At 34.5% G+C, this 17853-nt stretch overlaps 2 protein-coding genes across 2 annotated transcripts in view; one reads left to right on the forward strand and one right to left on the reverse strand.

Annotated features, from left to right (window-relative positions):
- The window catches only part of LOC128998738 (protein SET-like), a 36909-nt gene extending 36331 nt beyond the window's left edge, over positions 1 to 578 (reverse strand). Inside the window, exon 1 of the mRNA XM_054425067.1 lies at positions 537 to 578. The gene's annotated coding sequence lies outside the window, so the exon portion shown is untranslated. The remainder of the gene's footprint in view (positions 1 to 536) is intronic.
- A 4336-nt stretch (positions 579 to 4914) lies between these two features.
- Positions 4915 to 17853, forward strand: part of LOC128997990 (ubiquitin carboxyl-terminal hydrolase 15-like) — a 51974-nt gene continuing 39035 nt past the window's right edge. Inside the window, exons 1-5 of the mRNA XM_054423885.1 lie at positions 4915 to 5115; positions 8300 to 8415; positions 10820 to 10947; positions 12820 to 12949; positions 14678 to 14870. Coding sequence (XP_054279860.1) covers positions 5015 to 5115; positions 8300 to 8415; positions 10820 to 10947; positions 12820 to 12949; positions 14678 to 14870 — 668 coding nt within the window. The 5' untranslated portion in view covers positions 4915 to 5014. The remainder of the gene's footprint in view (positions 5116 to 8299; positions 8416 to 10819; positions 10948 to 12819; positions 12950 to 14677; positions 14871 to 17853) is intronic.

Here is a 17853-nt window from a genome sequence, read left to right on the forward strand (position 1 = left end):
TTTTAGTTTCATTCGCTTAAACATTTTTATTTCAGACTTTTGATTTTAGTCCAGAATTTAATTTATAGTTTTAAATTAAAAGTGTATGCCAATCACGTAGACGGTTCTATGAACCATTACCGTACGGTTTTAGTGTAAGTCATTGTGGCTTCCTGCGAGGAGCCTAGGTTTGTAAGGAAAATCTTTTGTTCAATAAAGCACTTCTTTCATTCATTCATTCAATCATTCAGTATCCTGACATAGGCTAGGCCTAAATTATCACTTAAAATGTTTTAACTATTCTAAGTAGCCAAGGCCTAAAGAGTTATTTAGGAAAAACTGAGTATTATGCAATGAAATGTAGTTGTGAATAGCATTTATCTGGAAAACTGAAAAGATGGTATTCACAAACTTCAAAATTTGAAATGTGAATTTCTTCACTGAAACTTTCATCGAACGCTAACTACTTAAGTTATTTGACTTTGGCATGCATCAAGACCTGAAGAGGTTAACCTAAAACGTTTCTTGTAACTAAGGGCTAGGCCTAGTCAACTTACTGGAATCAAAAATTGAATGGTTTCTTTATCTGAAGTTGAAGAATCCGGTACTTCTGAACTTTCTGGACTTTTCTTCTAACCTTCCTAGACCATTCCTACGATCCTAATAAACCATAAAATACCTTTAAAACATTTCTTTATGGCGCGTAAACCACAAAAAATTGCGGAAATATATGGAACTACTTTCATAATTAGGGCGCGGAGCACATTGCACACCTCCCTACCTCAGAAGAAGTAAAGGTTGAAGTGAAACTGAAAGAATGAATGATGTATTTAGGGCATGTGGGGAAGGCAGGTGAGGGTGTATGCGGGTTCGTGGCTGCATTAAGTGTTTTGAAGTTAGGTTAGATTAAGAAGGTAATGTGTAGCCTAGGCGATCTGGTTTTTTTTTTTTTTTTTTTTTTGGTTTTTTTTTTTGCTGTTACACCCATGCTGCGTCAGTAAGAGTAAGAAGTAAGCAGTAAGAGTAAATAAGACTCACTCACACTCACCGGGGTGGCCCGGTGGCTGCCACGAGGCTCGGGTTCCATCATCCCGCCGCCGACGCTGTCAAACGGTGTTTTGTATTCTTTTGTGTTTTATATGTCGTTTGTATTTAAATCAATACAATAATGGAAATAGTTTAAAATGAATGTATCTGTCTGTCCTTTATTTTATTATTTTCATTCCAAATCATTTACCTATTATTAGCGCGCATCAAGGCCTTCCCCGGTGCGAGGCCTGGAGCGGACGCTCCACCCTAAGGACGGCGCTATTTGGAACAGCTGATTAAACGACGAGCCAATTTCAAAAATACTTGCTAATTTCAGTTAGGAAGGTTTAAAAGAAAAGTCCACAAAAGTTCAGATTTACCAAGATTCCCAATCGTCCATGCTAAAACGAGATACTTTTGTCCCCTCCTCTGCTGGATTTGACATGGTTACAACCTTGGGATAAGTTAGGTGTACTTTCAGTTAGCCTATAAATAAACAGCATTTATCAGTCTGATAACTGACAAATGACTGCAAGTTAATTCTTAACTAAAATACCAGTTGCTTAACTAAAAAACTGGTAGGCTTATTAAGTTACCGTACCTATGCTTATCATGGACATCACGCTCAAATAATATTTTTTACCTTATTATTATGATAAATAACGTCTTGAATTCAAAAATGATTGTCATTTTCTCCGGGAAAGCACCGTCTTTCCCGTAAAAGCGGAAAAACAATATTTTTGCGTAAAACAGCCCCAATTCTGGCAGGTTAAGGTAAACTCTTCCATAAATATGTTTTTAAACATATAAAGAACTATCACTAAATGTGTGAAATAGGCCAATCAGGTGTTATAATTGTTTTTTTCTACAGATGAATAGTTGATGTAACAGCCAATAACAAATAAGATGGCTATTTCAAATGTTAAAGTGTTGTTAAATGACGTTGAAGTCACCGCTGCCGGTATTTGGGCCCCTGCCGGTATTGGGGCTGTTTACCTTAATTAAACTTAAGTTAAGTCATGTGGGTACTTAAATTAACCGGTAGAGCGAGTTGACCAAGAATATGCAACAGCTTTAAAGATAAAGATGGATATAAACGGAGATAAGGCCAGAAAAGCGTCTAAAAATCAAGTTAGTGCCAAAATGACCAAAACTAGGTTATGTTAGGTTAGGTTAGATACTAGGTTAAGGAGTTGTACTCACTATATATATTGATCACAAGTAGGCCTAAAAGTAATTCTATAGCGAGGTAAAAGGGACGATTTATAAATTATAACACCTCCTGCCTCGCCTGATTGTGGGAATGTTAGAATATGAAAGCAAGCAAGAGCGAGACCAATAAAGACGTTAGTGATTGATTGACTGACTGGACTCCATACCATTCCATTAGTAATAGTAAAGTAATACAAATACGTTGCGGTTGCAGTACGTTGACGTTCGAGAATCGAGAATGAATGACCGAATGACGAGAATGCCTAGCCGAATGCTTATGTTTTGTTTATATTATTGTGTTCTCTGCTCTCATCTCTGGTTCTTTCTGGACTGGACTGGAGAGAAGTGCAGGTGCAACTGGTGCAAGTGGAGTGGAGTGACTCACTGAAGTAGATTAGTGACTGGCCGACCACGGCCGTGCTGCTGACTCACTCCACTCCCCTTCGACTGCCCTGGCGGCAAATTTTTATTTCAGCTGCAGTTTTTTAATACGGATAAAATAAGAGTAAAACATGAGAAATTATAAACAAAATTTAATTATAAAACTAAGAAAAAATATAAGATTTTAATTTTTTTATATTATAAAATTAAACTCTCATAACCAAACCTAACCAATCAAACTTGCTGATAATGAAAATATCTTAGACAAAAAGTTAGTGCCACCGATGGGATTCGAACCTGGCACCTTCGCAGTTTCTCTGCCCAGCACGCTATTCTATGACCACCGAGGCCGATGGCTCCAATCAAGGCCGCACCAATCCAAACCAAACCGTATCGTTGCGGTAATGGTGTTCCCTCAGCCAATAGAATGCTTTCAATTTGTCCGCATAAAGAAACTGCAGCTGAAATAAAAATTGTACGCCCTGGCGGGAGGGGTCTAGGAGCGCTAGCGGTGATCATGGTGGCAAAATTGGTATAGCAGTAAGTTTTCTTACCATAGCAATAACATGGCTTCTTATAACTAGGTTGTATAGCAGTGAGTTTTTTTGTCATAGCAATAACATGGCTTCTTAGGGACACCCACCTCACGCAAACATGGCGGCTAGCGACACGCATCTTTGACATTCAGTGCTACCTCCAGTTAGAATTATAGCTCAGTGGATGAGAAGTCTACTTGTGTTGGTTAGTCTATGGTTTTATCTATGCCGCAACGCTATCCACTGCACCACCGAGGCCGATGGCTCAAATCCGTATCGTTGCGGTATTGGTGTTCCCTCAAAGTGACTTCAGCAGTTAGTGACGTCAAACGGCACCTGAGAAATCTTCCGTGTGCCGTTTCGTGTAAACCTACGTTTATTCGAACGAGTTCGCGATCCAGCATAATCGGACCATGGGAACGGAAGTTTATGGGGGGTTTTATGGGGTAAAAAAGGTTTTTTCCATTTTTGAGCCTAAAAACAAAAAAAATTGCAATTTCTTTCCAAACCGTTTTGTAGAACTTAAAAAAATAAATAATTTAGTATATTGAAGCGCTGTTGTAGGCCAGGCCTAATGGTCACGGAGAAAATTCAAAAAAGTGTAATTTAAAATTCCCATTTTATTCTTATGGAGAAAATGAAAATTGTTGTCGTTTACTTGTTTATGGATATATATTGATAAAATTTGGTAAATTGATTTCTTTCATCCTATACTATTGACGTATGATCAAAAAACACTTTTTACCTTCCCCGTAGCAGCAAACCTAAGCACTCGTTAAATCTAATGTTATTTAAATAGGGAATAAATATGTCTTATTTATAGAAATATTTTAGTAAAAATGTAATCAGAAGGCATTGGGTAGATTACGCGGACTGTATAGGCTTAGATATCTATTGCCTGAGGACGCTAGGGTCCAGATAGTCAAGTCGCTAGTTCTCTCTGCTATTGAATACTGTCTTCCAGCATATGGAAACAGTATATTAAAAGGTGACTGTAATAAAATACAGAGAACGCAGAATGCAGCAGTCAGGTTCATTTATGGCTTAAGAAAAAGAGAACATGTAAGTGCATTCAGAAGTGATGCGAAATTGCTGCCCATTGAAGTTTTTTGTAAGGCCTCTACTTGTGTTCTCATACACAAAACGTTATCCCTAGGTAAGCCACTCTACTTGAGAGAAAAACTGCCAGCCCGGCGGGACGTTTCTAAGCGCAGCACCCGACAGAACGATTTGTTGCACGTGCCTAAAGTCAGCCATGAGGTAGGTCGGAGAGCCTTTGCCTATTTCGGACCTAAATTGTACAACTCTGTCCCTTTAAAAATAAGAGAAAAAAGTTTAACAGGGTTCAAAACGAATATAAAAATTTGCTCATTTCATGTATAGCTTTTAGTCTTATGTACTTATTTTGGTTTATCATTGTTTGTTAGATTTTAGATGACGAAAGTTGTAAGAGAAAAACAGTTTTGTAAAATTGACTTAACGCTTGAACCAATAAAGACAATTTTATTTATTTATTTATTTATCAGACAAGTTGAAATTCGCTTAGTCTGTAGGTTTGCTGCGGCGGGGGTATTTTTATTTCTGCCACTGCCAGCGAGAATATCATCTGTCATCTGGATCTGTCTGTGTTTCTATTCTCTGTGTTTGGAGGTTTGGTTTGCGGTTTGCATGTGTAGCGTAGCGACGTAGCGTTGTTAGCGTTTTTTTCGTAAGAAAAGAAAATTAGCGTTGTTTTTTTTTTTGTAAGAATTAGAAAAGAAAATTTTGTAAAGTTTCTTAAAAAGTAATTACAATGTATCATTCATTCTATCAACCAATTCTCACTTCTAACTTTGATTCGTAGTAAAGTATGATTAAAACAAATTAAAAATCTAATAATGGTCGAATTCTCGTCTGATAAAAGTTTTCCTGATATTGAGGCTCAAAAAAGCCAAATAGAGAAAACCCTAAGGGAATGCATGTCACTGGGACAAACCTGGTAAGTTAATGCTTTTGTCAAGGTTCTGTTACGACTATGGGCCAAGATGTTTCATAGTTAAATAAGTTAAACAAGGATTAACTTAATCGTGATCTACTAACTTACTGGGATTCTTTCACAAGTTTGTTTATCGAAATTGCCACACTTTTCTGTCATAATGCGCAAATCTATCCAAAATTTGTCTTGCCTTTGCTATGCTTAGGCTTAAGCTATAGACCTATCAATTATAGGAGCAGGAGAATTATAGCATCAGTGATCAATATAGGTATAAGAGCCTAGGCGGAGGTAGTAAATTAGATACCATGTAGCCTCGGATCACCAATCATTAAGTTACACCAGGCTTAATTTAGATTGGGTTATAAACATAATAACTTAAATAATATTATAATAAAACTGCATTAACACGTTGACTGCTGCCTACTGCTATAGCAGTAGCGCGGCACTGGCACTGCTCGCGGCCTACTGCTATATCAGTAGTGTGCTCGCCTGCCAAATATTGTGTCTGTCTGAGCTCAGCACTCGCCAGCGACAATGTGATTGTTGCCAGGCTGTAGCTTAGAATACAAAGCTATATTTTGGTGTAGGTCAGTAGGAAACATTCCCGTAAAATCTCCCCTGGCAATGCTTTTGTCCCGTTTTCGGGGATATTCTCTAATCGAGCCATATTACAAAGACTCTGGTTATTGATCCAGGCAGTGCTGCTCCCTTGGGTGTTTTAGTAGACTACGTCCACTTTCAGGGCAACGCAGAACAATCACCACTGTTATTTTGTGATTCGTCTTACTGAGATATTCCAATGCCAATAGCGATCGCTGATTCAGTAGAGCGCCAGGGCTCCGCCCGCAGTTTAGGGAGCGCCATTGTTAAGGTTTTCAGCAGTCAACGTGTTAAGAGTTGAACTTAGAGCCAAAACCTGGGCAGTATTCAACTGAATATCTTAACGCAAAACTAGGCTAGAACAGGATTGGTTAACACCGGAAGTTAAAGTTAATCTTTTAAACATTTAGAGGTTATTATTACTTCTCTGGTTGCCATTTACTGTAGGCCTAGTTGCGTTTTACTAGCAAAAAATATATATCAAGACTTGGTAGGCCTATGTTAAGTTATTCTATCATGTAAGTTTACTGGTAGTTTTAATAATAATTTGCTATGATAAGTTTAGGTAGCCTACTATTTTGCTTTGGTAAGTTAAGTTATAGTTCCGCAGAGAACCTACCATTTAGTCGCAGCTGGTGATCATAGGTCTTAAGAACAAACCATTTAAAAGAACATGTCAGTTTTTGTCAAACAATAAGTTAACTCATAAAAAGAAACAAATGAACACAGACAAAAACACGTAAACACAAACATTTGGCCAATTATTTACAAAGTAAAAAGTGCGGGGACGTATAAGTTACTGGTCTATGTTGTAGACTGGTCTTGGCTGTTCAGAAAATCGGCATGTTCAAAATAATGAACGAAAATTTACCCCCCTGTGGCCTGATGTTGACTCCCTTTGATTATCAAGACCTGTAACTTAGCCTAGACAGACTACATGAATCACTCGGTCATTAAAAAGGTATTCAAACCTTAACTTGACTATTTATCGATTAAACATTAAATTGCTGCCCAGGCCTATTTCACTTGATGTAAGTTAACTTAAATAGGCCTATTGATTCTCTATTCTCTGTTAAGTATGTAAGTTATATAGGCCTATATATTTTATTGTTATGGGTATATTCAATAAGAGGGCTGTCTACCTGCCACTCTTACAGCGTCCTGCAGCACGCTCATGTTTGTGTAAATCAATTTGTTTTCGATAATGATAAACAAAATATCATTTACGAAATTAGATCTTTTTAAATAGAAAATATGAAATGAAAAAATGAAATAGAAAATACAAATTGAAGTTTTTGTATAGGCCTAAGTTAAGTTATCTCTTTAACGAATTACACAACATAATGTTACCTTGTTTGTTATTATCATAAACTAAACTGAATCATAATCAACCTAACTGCTGTAGGCCATTGTAGAAGATTCTTCTGAAAAATACCCTATGGCTTTTACAATCTTCATACATATTATCTATTAGGCCTATATTATATTGCGTGGTAAAAACTATATCCGATACGATATACATATTTATATTGAACTAATATTTCATCCGATAACTTAATATACCGCAAGTTTTCTGCAGAACTGTAACTTACCCTTTTGCTTTTAGTTTTTGGTCGTTAATTATTCAGTCAATTAGTGGTTGAACATTGACTATAGTGATGGATGAGTAGCTCTACTGTAGCTTCACATTCTGTAGGATTTTAGTGCTAAAATAATCCTTTTTAGTTAGGGTACCTAAGTTAAAAGATCACATAAATTTGGAATTTTTATGTTAATTTACTAACAGTAGGGGCCTAAGAAACAAACACAATGTTCGGTAAGTACCACTATGATTTTTTTTCCCAGGAAGAAATGTTTAAATTAGGTATATGTTGTGTTAGAACCAAGACATACTGGTATACGGTACTTTCAAACGTCAATTGTGTATTGCTTGCTTTATACAAATCACGGTGGCAGTGAATGAAGGTCCATTTTTATCCTAAGAGAGTGTCTAGTCAAAAGTAGCCTATTTTTAAAATCATTTTCTTTTTCATATTAGTTTACGGTGATTCTGTAGACGGCTAATTGAAAATATTACTATTCAGATCCAACGTCATAATAAATTTTAAAAACTCAAACAGAAAAATAGTTTAGGGCTATATAAAAAAGGTTAAAGTTTGTTTTTGAAATTTCAAAAAAATTCCAAGGAACCCATCCAACTTTAAAAGCCAATTAAAATAAGCTGGAATTTCAAATTGAGCATCAAAAATTGAATTTTAAAAATCACAAACCGAATCAATAAAGAAATGCTCAGTAGGATTATACTAGGACAATAAAAATTACATCTGAATTTTTGAAGAGAATTTACAGAGCAAAATTTGTATTTTATGACTGTACCTAAAGCCAATGTTGTAGTCCCAAATCTTCATCTGCGTTTAGTGTTAAATCTGTTGCATGATTTTCAATTAATTGTTCAGTCATCAACAATTGTTTAATTTTCTTGTTATAATGGAAACATAATTCTAATAAAACTCAATTCTCAGAGACATACTAAACCTTAAAACCAATAGACACATTTTTCTTTGATTACATCTTGTATATATTTTAGGTATATCATCGATGCAAAGTGGTTTAAAACCTTCAAATACTTTGTTGGACTTGAAAACAGTGAACGAGCAGAGAACGCAATAAACCCAGGTCCAATAGACAATTCTCTGCTTTTGGGTAAGTTTACCAATTTTTTTTTTCAGGCAAATTTAATACGGTATTATAAAATATTATCTGTTTTACCTACAACCGTTTTTTAAAATAGCCGTTTCAGTACAGTTCTTAGAATTGAAAAGTATTTCATAACAGCATTGTTTACTATCATAACAGCATAGTTTTACTCATAACAACACGGGTAACGGACCAATAAGGTTCATGGATTGAGAGAGGAGAAGCAAAATTGTAATGATTTGAAATTCAACTAATCAGCTGTTCAGGTCAGTTTAATCGTTGATTGGTGCAATTAGTGTTTGATACAATGTTTTGTTGCATCACTGTCAGTGGCAATGAGAGGTTAAAGACAAAAACATAACCTCTCTTAGAAGTTATGTTATGAGTAATGATTTTTAGTAATTAAAACACCGTCGTAGGTAAAGTAGTGTACGCAACTCACGTAAATAGTGTTAACGACACTCGTAGAAGTTTTTAAGGCTCTCGCCAAGGCTCGTACCTTAAATTTTCTACTCGTGTCGTTAACACTATCTTTACGCAATTGTTGCGTAAACTACTATTACGTTTTATCTGGGGTGTTTTATTAGAGACGTACGATATATATAACATAACAGGATGAATAACAGGGTTGCCACAAGACAACTTTTGTCAGGCAAACTCCCTGTTATTAAAATAACGCTTTTTGGTTGTGTTGTGGCAACGCATTCGATGATCGGTTTGCAGTCGTTAGTAAATGTTTTGTAACTTCCAACACATTTAAAAACGATCCCTGGGATACAACGCTCGTTGTCAACGGACATTTGGCAACAAACTCTCAACAACGTTACTGAAATAACAGGCATTGATGCAAAGGAATTTTCGAGACTGTATTTCTTGTGCATTGGCACACATGCTGAAACTACACAAGCTGAAACTACCTCCTCAATACATTTGTCCAAACCAGGCCACCAAACATAGCTCCTAGCAAGCATTTTCATGCGGTTGATTCCCGGGTGCTGGTCATGCAGCAGCCAGATCACTGTATTCAAAAGTTTTTCAGGTTCGATAACCCTTTCACTTGACAATTATCTGTTTATTGGCCTGTTCCAACAGGAATGCCATGGATAAATTTCAGTTGAAATCTTACCTTGGACAATAATTTTTGCCAAATGACTTAATTATTTAGACCTGAAATGAGTTCATCTCATAATGAATCACATGGAAATGAGTTGAATTGACATGTACTCACGAGGTGCTAAATTGCCACAACAAAATCTTAAATAGACTCGGTTGGCATCTGACAGCGGCTGTAAAATGCATAAAGCTCTGACACAAAAAATATTTTAGGCGAGAAATGGTCTTCTAAAACTTAAGACTGCTCCTCAAAGGATTTTCTTTTAACAGTTTTGGGTGATAATACTGACAAAATCTTAGGCCCGATCACTGTAATGAGGATCTCATAGACTCGAATAATTCACCTTTTAGGCTTTAAAAAGTGCTTAGGTTTTAGGTATCAGAATCGGAAAAGCTTTATTCATATATATAAATAAATTTACAGTTTTGTCTGTACATTGCTTAGAATCATGCAGTTTTTGGTTATTTTTACATTTCATAGCCTCAGACAGCCAAAACGAGTCTTATCTCAATTTCTGTCCGTCTGTCTGTCTGTCCATTCTGTCATTCTGTCTGTGAAGCCAAAATGCCATTTTACATGAAATAATGGCGTCAAAACAGCTTATTACTTATTAAGAAATAGTTGATTATATGAAATAAACTAAGTATAACAGGAAAAATTAATTAGGCTACTGTAATTAGGCCCTACATGATGTAAAACTCTTCAAATAAGTTAAATGCTCTATATTAGAAACAATTTATGTTTTTTTTTTAGTGAATTTCCCACATAGGGATTAAGCCATTAGGCTACTGTAGGTCTCATGGTAAGACCCAGACCCGGTACCGATTTACTTTTTTGTTTTGAGGTCCCCAGAGGCCAAAAACACCCTCTGCTCCAATTCATATAGGCCAATATATATATATATATATATATATATATATATATGATAATTATAAAATAATCAATCCTCTTGCTGCTTTCTTAATACAGTAAATTAATTTTTGATTATATTGTAAATATATTTCTTTAAAAATAAGAGGTTGACGACCTTTTTTAACTTGGCACTTGTCCGTTCACATAGCCTCAGGTCTGTGTGTGGATGTATCCTAACAAACCAAGGATGAGCCGGAACAGTAAGAGTTGAAATGTACCTATAAGAACTAGTCTCAGGTACTATTATCCAAACTTGCAATATTGTTGCAATGGATCCAAAGTTTGTTGCCCAGCTGAATGAGCCACTGACTAACCTAACTTACTTTGTTAGTTCATTTAAATTCTCTTACATATGTGGTAAGTTAAATCCATTTTTATTTGTAGATGAATCATCAAATCTAAAACCTGGCTTGGTGGAAGGTTTGGATTATGTTCCGATTCCTGAGTCTGCATGGTACCTCCTTCAGTCGTGGTATGGACTCAAGGATAACCATACAACAATTGAAAGGAAAGTAAGTGTAAAATTTTCAGTACTTCATGTTATTATTTCATTTAGCTTATCTTTTGTATTTCACGCAATAAGGTTTGTTAGGTTTAAACAGGTTTATATAGTCCTAGGGCCCCTAGGGGTATCAATCCAGGATCTGGCCAGTTTTCATACCTTGAAATACCGGGATTAGCAGCTTTTAATCCAGGGATTAACGGGATTAGAAAACCTATAGTTTTTGATAAAATAAAAGGATTACCTTATCCAACCACAGTTGCTGGTATGACAACTAGTTTTGTTCCTTAGAACTTCGTCAAGGTCATTGTATTCAACCACATCATCAATGTATTAATACATTGTGGTATGTCAAAAGATTCTTTCATCATCATCATAATTTTAAAACTTTTGTTCATAGCTAAAGCTAAGCCACAATAAAATACAACGTCTGTGTCCAAAAAATCAAAAAAAAATCCAATCAGACAAATAGAAATTTGCTTATTCTGCAGGTTTGCTGCCGAGGGGGTATTTCCCTAATTATGAGGTGTTATGGAGTTCATTAGTCCCATGGAGTTCATGGAGTCATTAGGATTTTTTGCAATTTTTACCTTAAAAACATACAAATGCCCAAAATTGTTATGTTATTCCTATGGAAGAAAACTAACTCAAGTTTGCTTGTTTGTGGATATATTTTGGTCAAATTTATCTATTTCATTACTAACATTTTACAAAAAAAGTTTCTTCCCTGTAGCAGCAAACCTAAGTACTCGTTATAAGGTATGTTAGGTTATTTACATAGGAAATAAATCTCTTATGCTAAGTTTTTGTTGCAAAATTTTAGTTAAAATTCAATTAGACAATGGAAATTGGCTTAGTCTGCGGATTTGCTGCGGCGAGCCGGTGTGCAGTAGACCCCCTCTTAACCGACCCTAATGGGACCGGACCTAGGTCGGATAACTCAAAAGGTCGGTTAAAACGGGCAATCCCTAAAATCATAATATAATGAAGTGATAATATAATGATATAAAATCATTATATCATTTGGAATTATATAATCATTATTTTGAAGTCATACTTGCATTATTTATAAAATAAACTACTCTTATCTCCTTTTTCGTATTGACAGAAAAGTCACAAATAAACACAAAACACGGTTAAGTCAAATAGGCCTACTTTCAGTGGAATATATTATAATACTAGGCAAGAGTCAATAAAAATTTATCAATAAAAATATTTCAATAACTTTAGTAGCCTACTGTAATGTATTAATTGATACAGTACAGAACCTTTTGTCGAAATTAAAGATGCAAGCAACCATTTTGTTACAAGACAGGATGTTTATAACCTCTCAATGGAGGCTCCAGGCACAAAAACTATCTTGACCTTGGAGTTGTAAACCCCCTTTCCCTGCCCTCCCTACAAGTTGTGTTGTTTCTGTTTATTGACTCCAGTGATAAGATAATCAGGTAACGCACTTTATGATGTTATAAATTTGCCATACAGATAACAAATCAGATCAGATGTGCTCGCGCTAAGAACGATGATGACAAACTGACAATAGGCTATGCTATAATTTTTGTGATCAATACAAAATAATTTATTCTTAGTCATATCCTGTGAAGATAAGCGTATGGTTCAGTTCTCATCGCCCAGCGTGAGCGGAAATGCCGAGATTCCTAGAAAGCGGCGGTTAAACCGAACTGCTCTCAAAGCAAGGTCGGTTAAAACAAACTGTATTATTTTACGATCAAAGGCGGATAATCCGATTATCGGTTAAGAGGGGGTCTACTGTATTTCCCTTGTGTTTAATAATAGAGAGTTTGCCCTTAAAATATTACTGTCTCTAGTGTTCCTTCAATACTAAATCATACATCTGTTATATGTATCATAATTATTTTAGGTCATCAACATCGCCAGAGAACCAAAAGTGGAAACAAGATTGGAAGTGTACAATGTTTGTCTAAACATATATCCCAGCTCTGAGTCTGAGAATCATTCAGTCTTCCACTTTAGCAACGCAGATAAAATAGGTGAGAGATTACTTAAGTTATAGCCAATAAGATTGATTTACTTTATATTCATTAATTTCTCTCAAAATTTTACCACTATTACCATAATACGTAGCATAGATATACATGGATTAATATACATAGCATAAATATAAATAGCATAGGTAATTATCTAAATACATCACTGAAGGAAATTAAAAAAGAGGGCAAGTACAATGATAAAATGAAGATAAATGGTTTAGACATGAAAACAATAATAAATAACTACAAGGTTTTATATGTGTGGGAATTATCATCTTAAAAATCCTTAAAATAAAACCACACCATATTGCGTTTTAAAAACCTCTAAGCATATTTTTAACTTTTTTAGGTTCAGAAAATTACTAAAAAGGGTAAATTATATAATTTAAGTTTTGTTTATTGGTAATTGAAGTCGTTAAAAATTTGCAAGTTTCTTTTATTAAGTTGTGTAAAGGTTACTGCCTTTTAAGTATTGTATAGGCACATGTTGTCTGTGCATTACTTGAAACTGTGACATTTGTTCCTTACATTTTGGATATTAAGAGATCCCTAGAACTTTTCTTTATCTAATCATCTACTAATTTTGCATTTTCAGTTGCTTTACATTTTACAAACACACTTGCTTTTGGATATATTATGTAGTAAATTAAAAATACCTCATTAACATACTGTACTGTTAAAGAGACGAGTTTTCCTACTTTTGTTTTACCCTCTACTTGTCCATGACAGTGACCAATAATGCTAAGCATTTTTTGTGATTATGCAAAGTTTTAGTTAAAGTAAATTATTGTCAAATAAAATGTGTAGGTAATATGTATGATTGGCACGTATAATGTTGCACATTTGCTTTAAGTAGACAAACAGGCATATCTAATCCATTTAAATCTGATACCTTATCTTATTTATCAGGTCTCTGGTAAGAGTCAGAATAAAAAATTGCCAACAAATTTCATATATATTTGATGACCTTTTATGTAAATACACCTTTGGGTAGACAAAATACAAAATTCAAGATATAGGCCTACTTTTTGTACAAAGTTGTTGTATGAACGAGAAAATATATACTTTGATAGGGATTATTTCACAAATCACAGATCAATTCAAAATCTAACAACTTTATACACAACAAAAACCTTACCATCAAAAACAACTTAAACGTTGGCTTGATTATTCTGGACAATTATTTACTTGGCTAGAAGCTGCTCTCATATCCTACCACCCTCTTCCCTCTCTGGCTTCCTTCTAAAGCTGGGCAGAGGGCAGGTCAAGCAGGAACTTGCTCTTATCACTGGACATGGCCATTTCAGGAAACACTTTCACACTGTAGGAATTATCAATGACAATCAGGGGTGTGGACTTGGCAACCAGTCTGATGAGACTGCAAAGCACGTTATTTTGGATTGTGACACACTTGGGGCTAGGAAAAGGGCTCTGTTTCGTCTAAAGCAGATAGGAGATGCTAACTTTGGGCAAAACCTCCAACAACTGGTCAAGGACACAGGTGTATACTTACCTGGTTAGTGGCTAGTGGGGATGCACAACAAGCTTCGGTTGACAACCAGGGCCCTGAGTCCGCCCCTCTTAAAATACAATACAATACAATATAACTGACAAATAATTTTAAACCAGATACAAAATTAATATGATATGAAATGAACGCGGTGCAATTAAAATTATCTGAACCAATTGCGACTGTAACTAGTTTTTATCAGTACTTTTTTTTTCTAGAAAAAATTGAAGAAGTTGGAAGGAAGCTCTTTCAGATTGCACCGGAAGCAAAAGTACAGGTTCAATGCTTTTATGGTCCCAACCAATCTCAAGTTCTTTCAAGAGATAACACCATTTTTGAGGAGTCACTGAACAGTGACTTGAAAATAGTTGTTGAAGTTGTGGGTGAAGAAGACTCCAAAAGATCCAGAACGTAAGTATTAAATAGTTGTCTTTCTGAGATGTTTTTACAAATAGTAAATGTTTTATTTTCTGAGACACCAATTTAATCTTTAGTTATTGACATTCTATATTTAAAAAAATGATTGAAATAAATTCAGTAGGTAACAAAGGAACTAAAAATGGAAAACAATTTTAATCAGATAAGTTAAGTAATAAACCTTTCTCAGTAATAAACTCCTTTAGCATTAAACTAGTAATTAAGAACTTGGAAATTGAAAACCCACAATTTTTATCAAACCACATGATTGGAAACACAATTGGGGGTTTTCAGCCAGAGTAAAAATTTGTAGGTTTTGTTTGGCTTTGTCTAGCCAACAAGTCTTAGACAACTGATTTTTAAAAGCAATAATTAGGGGTCTGCGGTACAGAAAATTTAATGTTGTTACGGTACATTATTTTGTATCGCAGTTCTCTGTACAAAATCTGTACAGTACGAGGCTACCATTACTTTTGCCATTTTCTTCTCAAGATTTTAATATTTACATCACAATTTTTAATTTAAATAGATTGACATTACTATAAAGATTGATAGTATCCTACAGCCATGGTTTTCTATCAAAATTGCAGTACCACACATTACTAAATCCTTTTACTTCGAACAGGATTGTGCCAAGAAAGAAACACAGTTAAGATAAAGGCTTTACTATTTAATTACTAAGACGAATCATAGACATCATAAAGTGGTTTTAAAATTAGATTAAGAATTTTTAGGAACTTAACATTTGAAGCAAACATTTTACAAGATAATTTAACACAACCGTTAACTTTCTTCTAACTAAACACAATAACTATGTGTTTAATTAAAACTTTTAATATCAACATATCAACGACGAAATGTATCTGCTTCTTGCTTTATAATCAATGAATTAGTATCGAACAAAGCAAATTTTAGTAAACAACACTTCATTTTATGAGGTGCCAAATTTTAAAGGTGGGTAAAAAATATACGGTGAGTAAACAAACAGTAGGACTTAACTAGGCGTATGCGAATATTCAAAAGTTTGAATAGTTGAACGAATAGTATTCGAGCCTGGCTTGATCTTAATGAATATATTTGAGCATTTGAATAGTAAATAAACCTAGAAATTATCTGTAACTTCAACCAAATAAATCATAGTATTGGGTTGTTTTATTTCATCACAACATTTAATGCTTCTGTATTATAAATCACAACGGCAACTTCAGCATATTATGACATCTTCCTTAACTCTAAAAACCCCCATTTTCAAAGACGATAATTTTTTGTGTCATTATTAAAATTACTCCGCTCAGCCACCTTTAAAATGCTACAATACGATACTGCAACTGAGTCGGTTGGGACGAGGTGGTGGCCCACCCCTTGCTTTGCTGGATACGTTCCACACACGAGCAGTTAGTCTATGTGGACAGGCAAATGCTAGGTTAAAAGAGACCGCCAACCTCTTAAAAAAAGAAGAAAAAAAGAACTTACAGACATGGAAAGATAAGACTGTCAACCATTCTTATTTGATTAACTAACAATAACCTATATTTAGCAGCAATTCAATTTGTATTAGTTTATTAGACATATATATATATTTGTAAAGCTATAAAATAAATTCTCCCAGCTTAGTTAATATTAGGATTTACTTTTTGTAATGTGAACTTAAAGTACAGTGGGATGACAAAATAAGTTAATTGTCTGAAAGTGTTGTCTGAATAGCAACTAGCAAGCATAGCAATGTTAGAACTGCACTTCACAGTCTTTAGCATAGATTAAACATACTTTTAAACAAGTCATAAACTACGGTGAATTAATTTCTTTGAAAATAATCTGCAACATTTTTCTATTTTTGAACAGAGAAATATCTTTTTTTACTCTACTTTTTTGTTTTGTTACACAATTGTGTCTGAAATAGGAGAATTGTAATACAAACTGGAGGTGTAAGAGGGGAGGGTCTTTGACCTTGAGAATGCCCGCCCCCTACTGGAGACAATGATTGATGGTTTGTTTACATCCTGCTGCCCTTCCTTCCAGAAAAAGACACTGCAGTTTCAAAATCGATTTACTTGCAGTTTAAAAAATTAACTTGTAAAAGTGTTGCTACTTAAGACCGGCTGTCTGCATTTAATTTTACTTATTTTTCCTGGAAAGGTCCCAGCAACGCGGTTAATCCACTTGATCCCATCCGTTATAATTCTCTTTACATGAAATAACAGTGTATTAAGTTCAGATACAAACCTTTTTGCTACAATATTTTTAGTAGCCTAAGAGTTAGTTTATAACCGGAACATTATTATTGTAGAATTTGTAGAACCTTTGGAATTGATATTGATATTATCATGGACTATTTAAGGTTTGATTTTTTATATTTTTCCTCTTTGACTTAACTTCATCATTCAATTAAATTTATTTATTCAATACAAACACAATGACAAGGACATTATTACACTAAGCTACATAAGCCTCATAAAAGGCTTGTCCATAGCATTTATTGATTTAACATAAGTGTCTTTTCATGCATCTCGTTGAGTCAGCCATAATTTATTAGTTTTCCCTTACTAAACAGTAATAAAGCTTGAACCAACAAACTTAACAACTAACATTACATGAGTGTAAACATATAAAATTGTAACATAAAATAGTGGAGCAAAGAAAAGCAGTAACAAAATCGATATAAGTAATATTTGTTTACCTAAAACTACTTAACATGAGTATTAACAAGTTTTAAAATTTAAATATCATCAGTAACAAAGAATTAAAATGACTAAAGATTAATCATAACATTCAATTATAGGCCTAATTTAGATTTTGAACAAAAACACAGACAAAAATAAGCAAAAGAATTTTTGAATTTTCTACTATTCAAATAAATAAAGATTTTTCAACTTGACCTTCAACAATTTATAAGTTTTTACAACTTTTAGACTTTGTGGCAGATTATTGAATAGTGTTGGTACCAAATAACTCCTTGTTCGTTTTGTATACTTATTTC

Source organism: Macrosteles quadrilineatus, unplaced genomic scaffold, assembly GCF_028750875.1.
Source record: "Macrosteles quadrilineatus isolate MER2022 unplaced genomic scaffold, UCM_ALF_1.0 Scaffold_7__1_contigs__length_78375512, whole genome shotgun sequence".
In the NCBI taxonomy this organism is placed as follows: Eukaryota; Metazoa; Arthropoda; class Insecta; order Hemiptera; family Cicadellidae; genus Macrosteles; species Macrosteles quadrilineatus.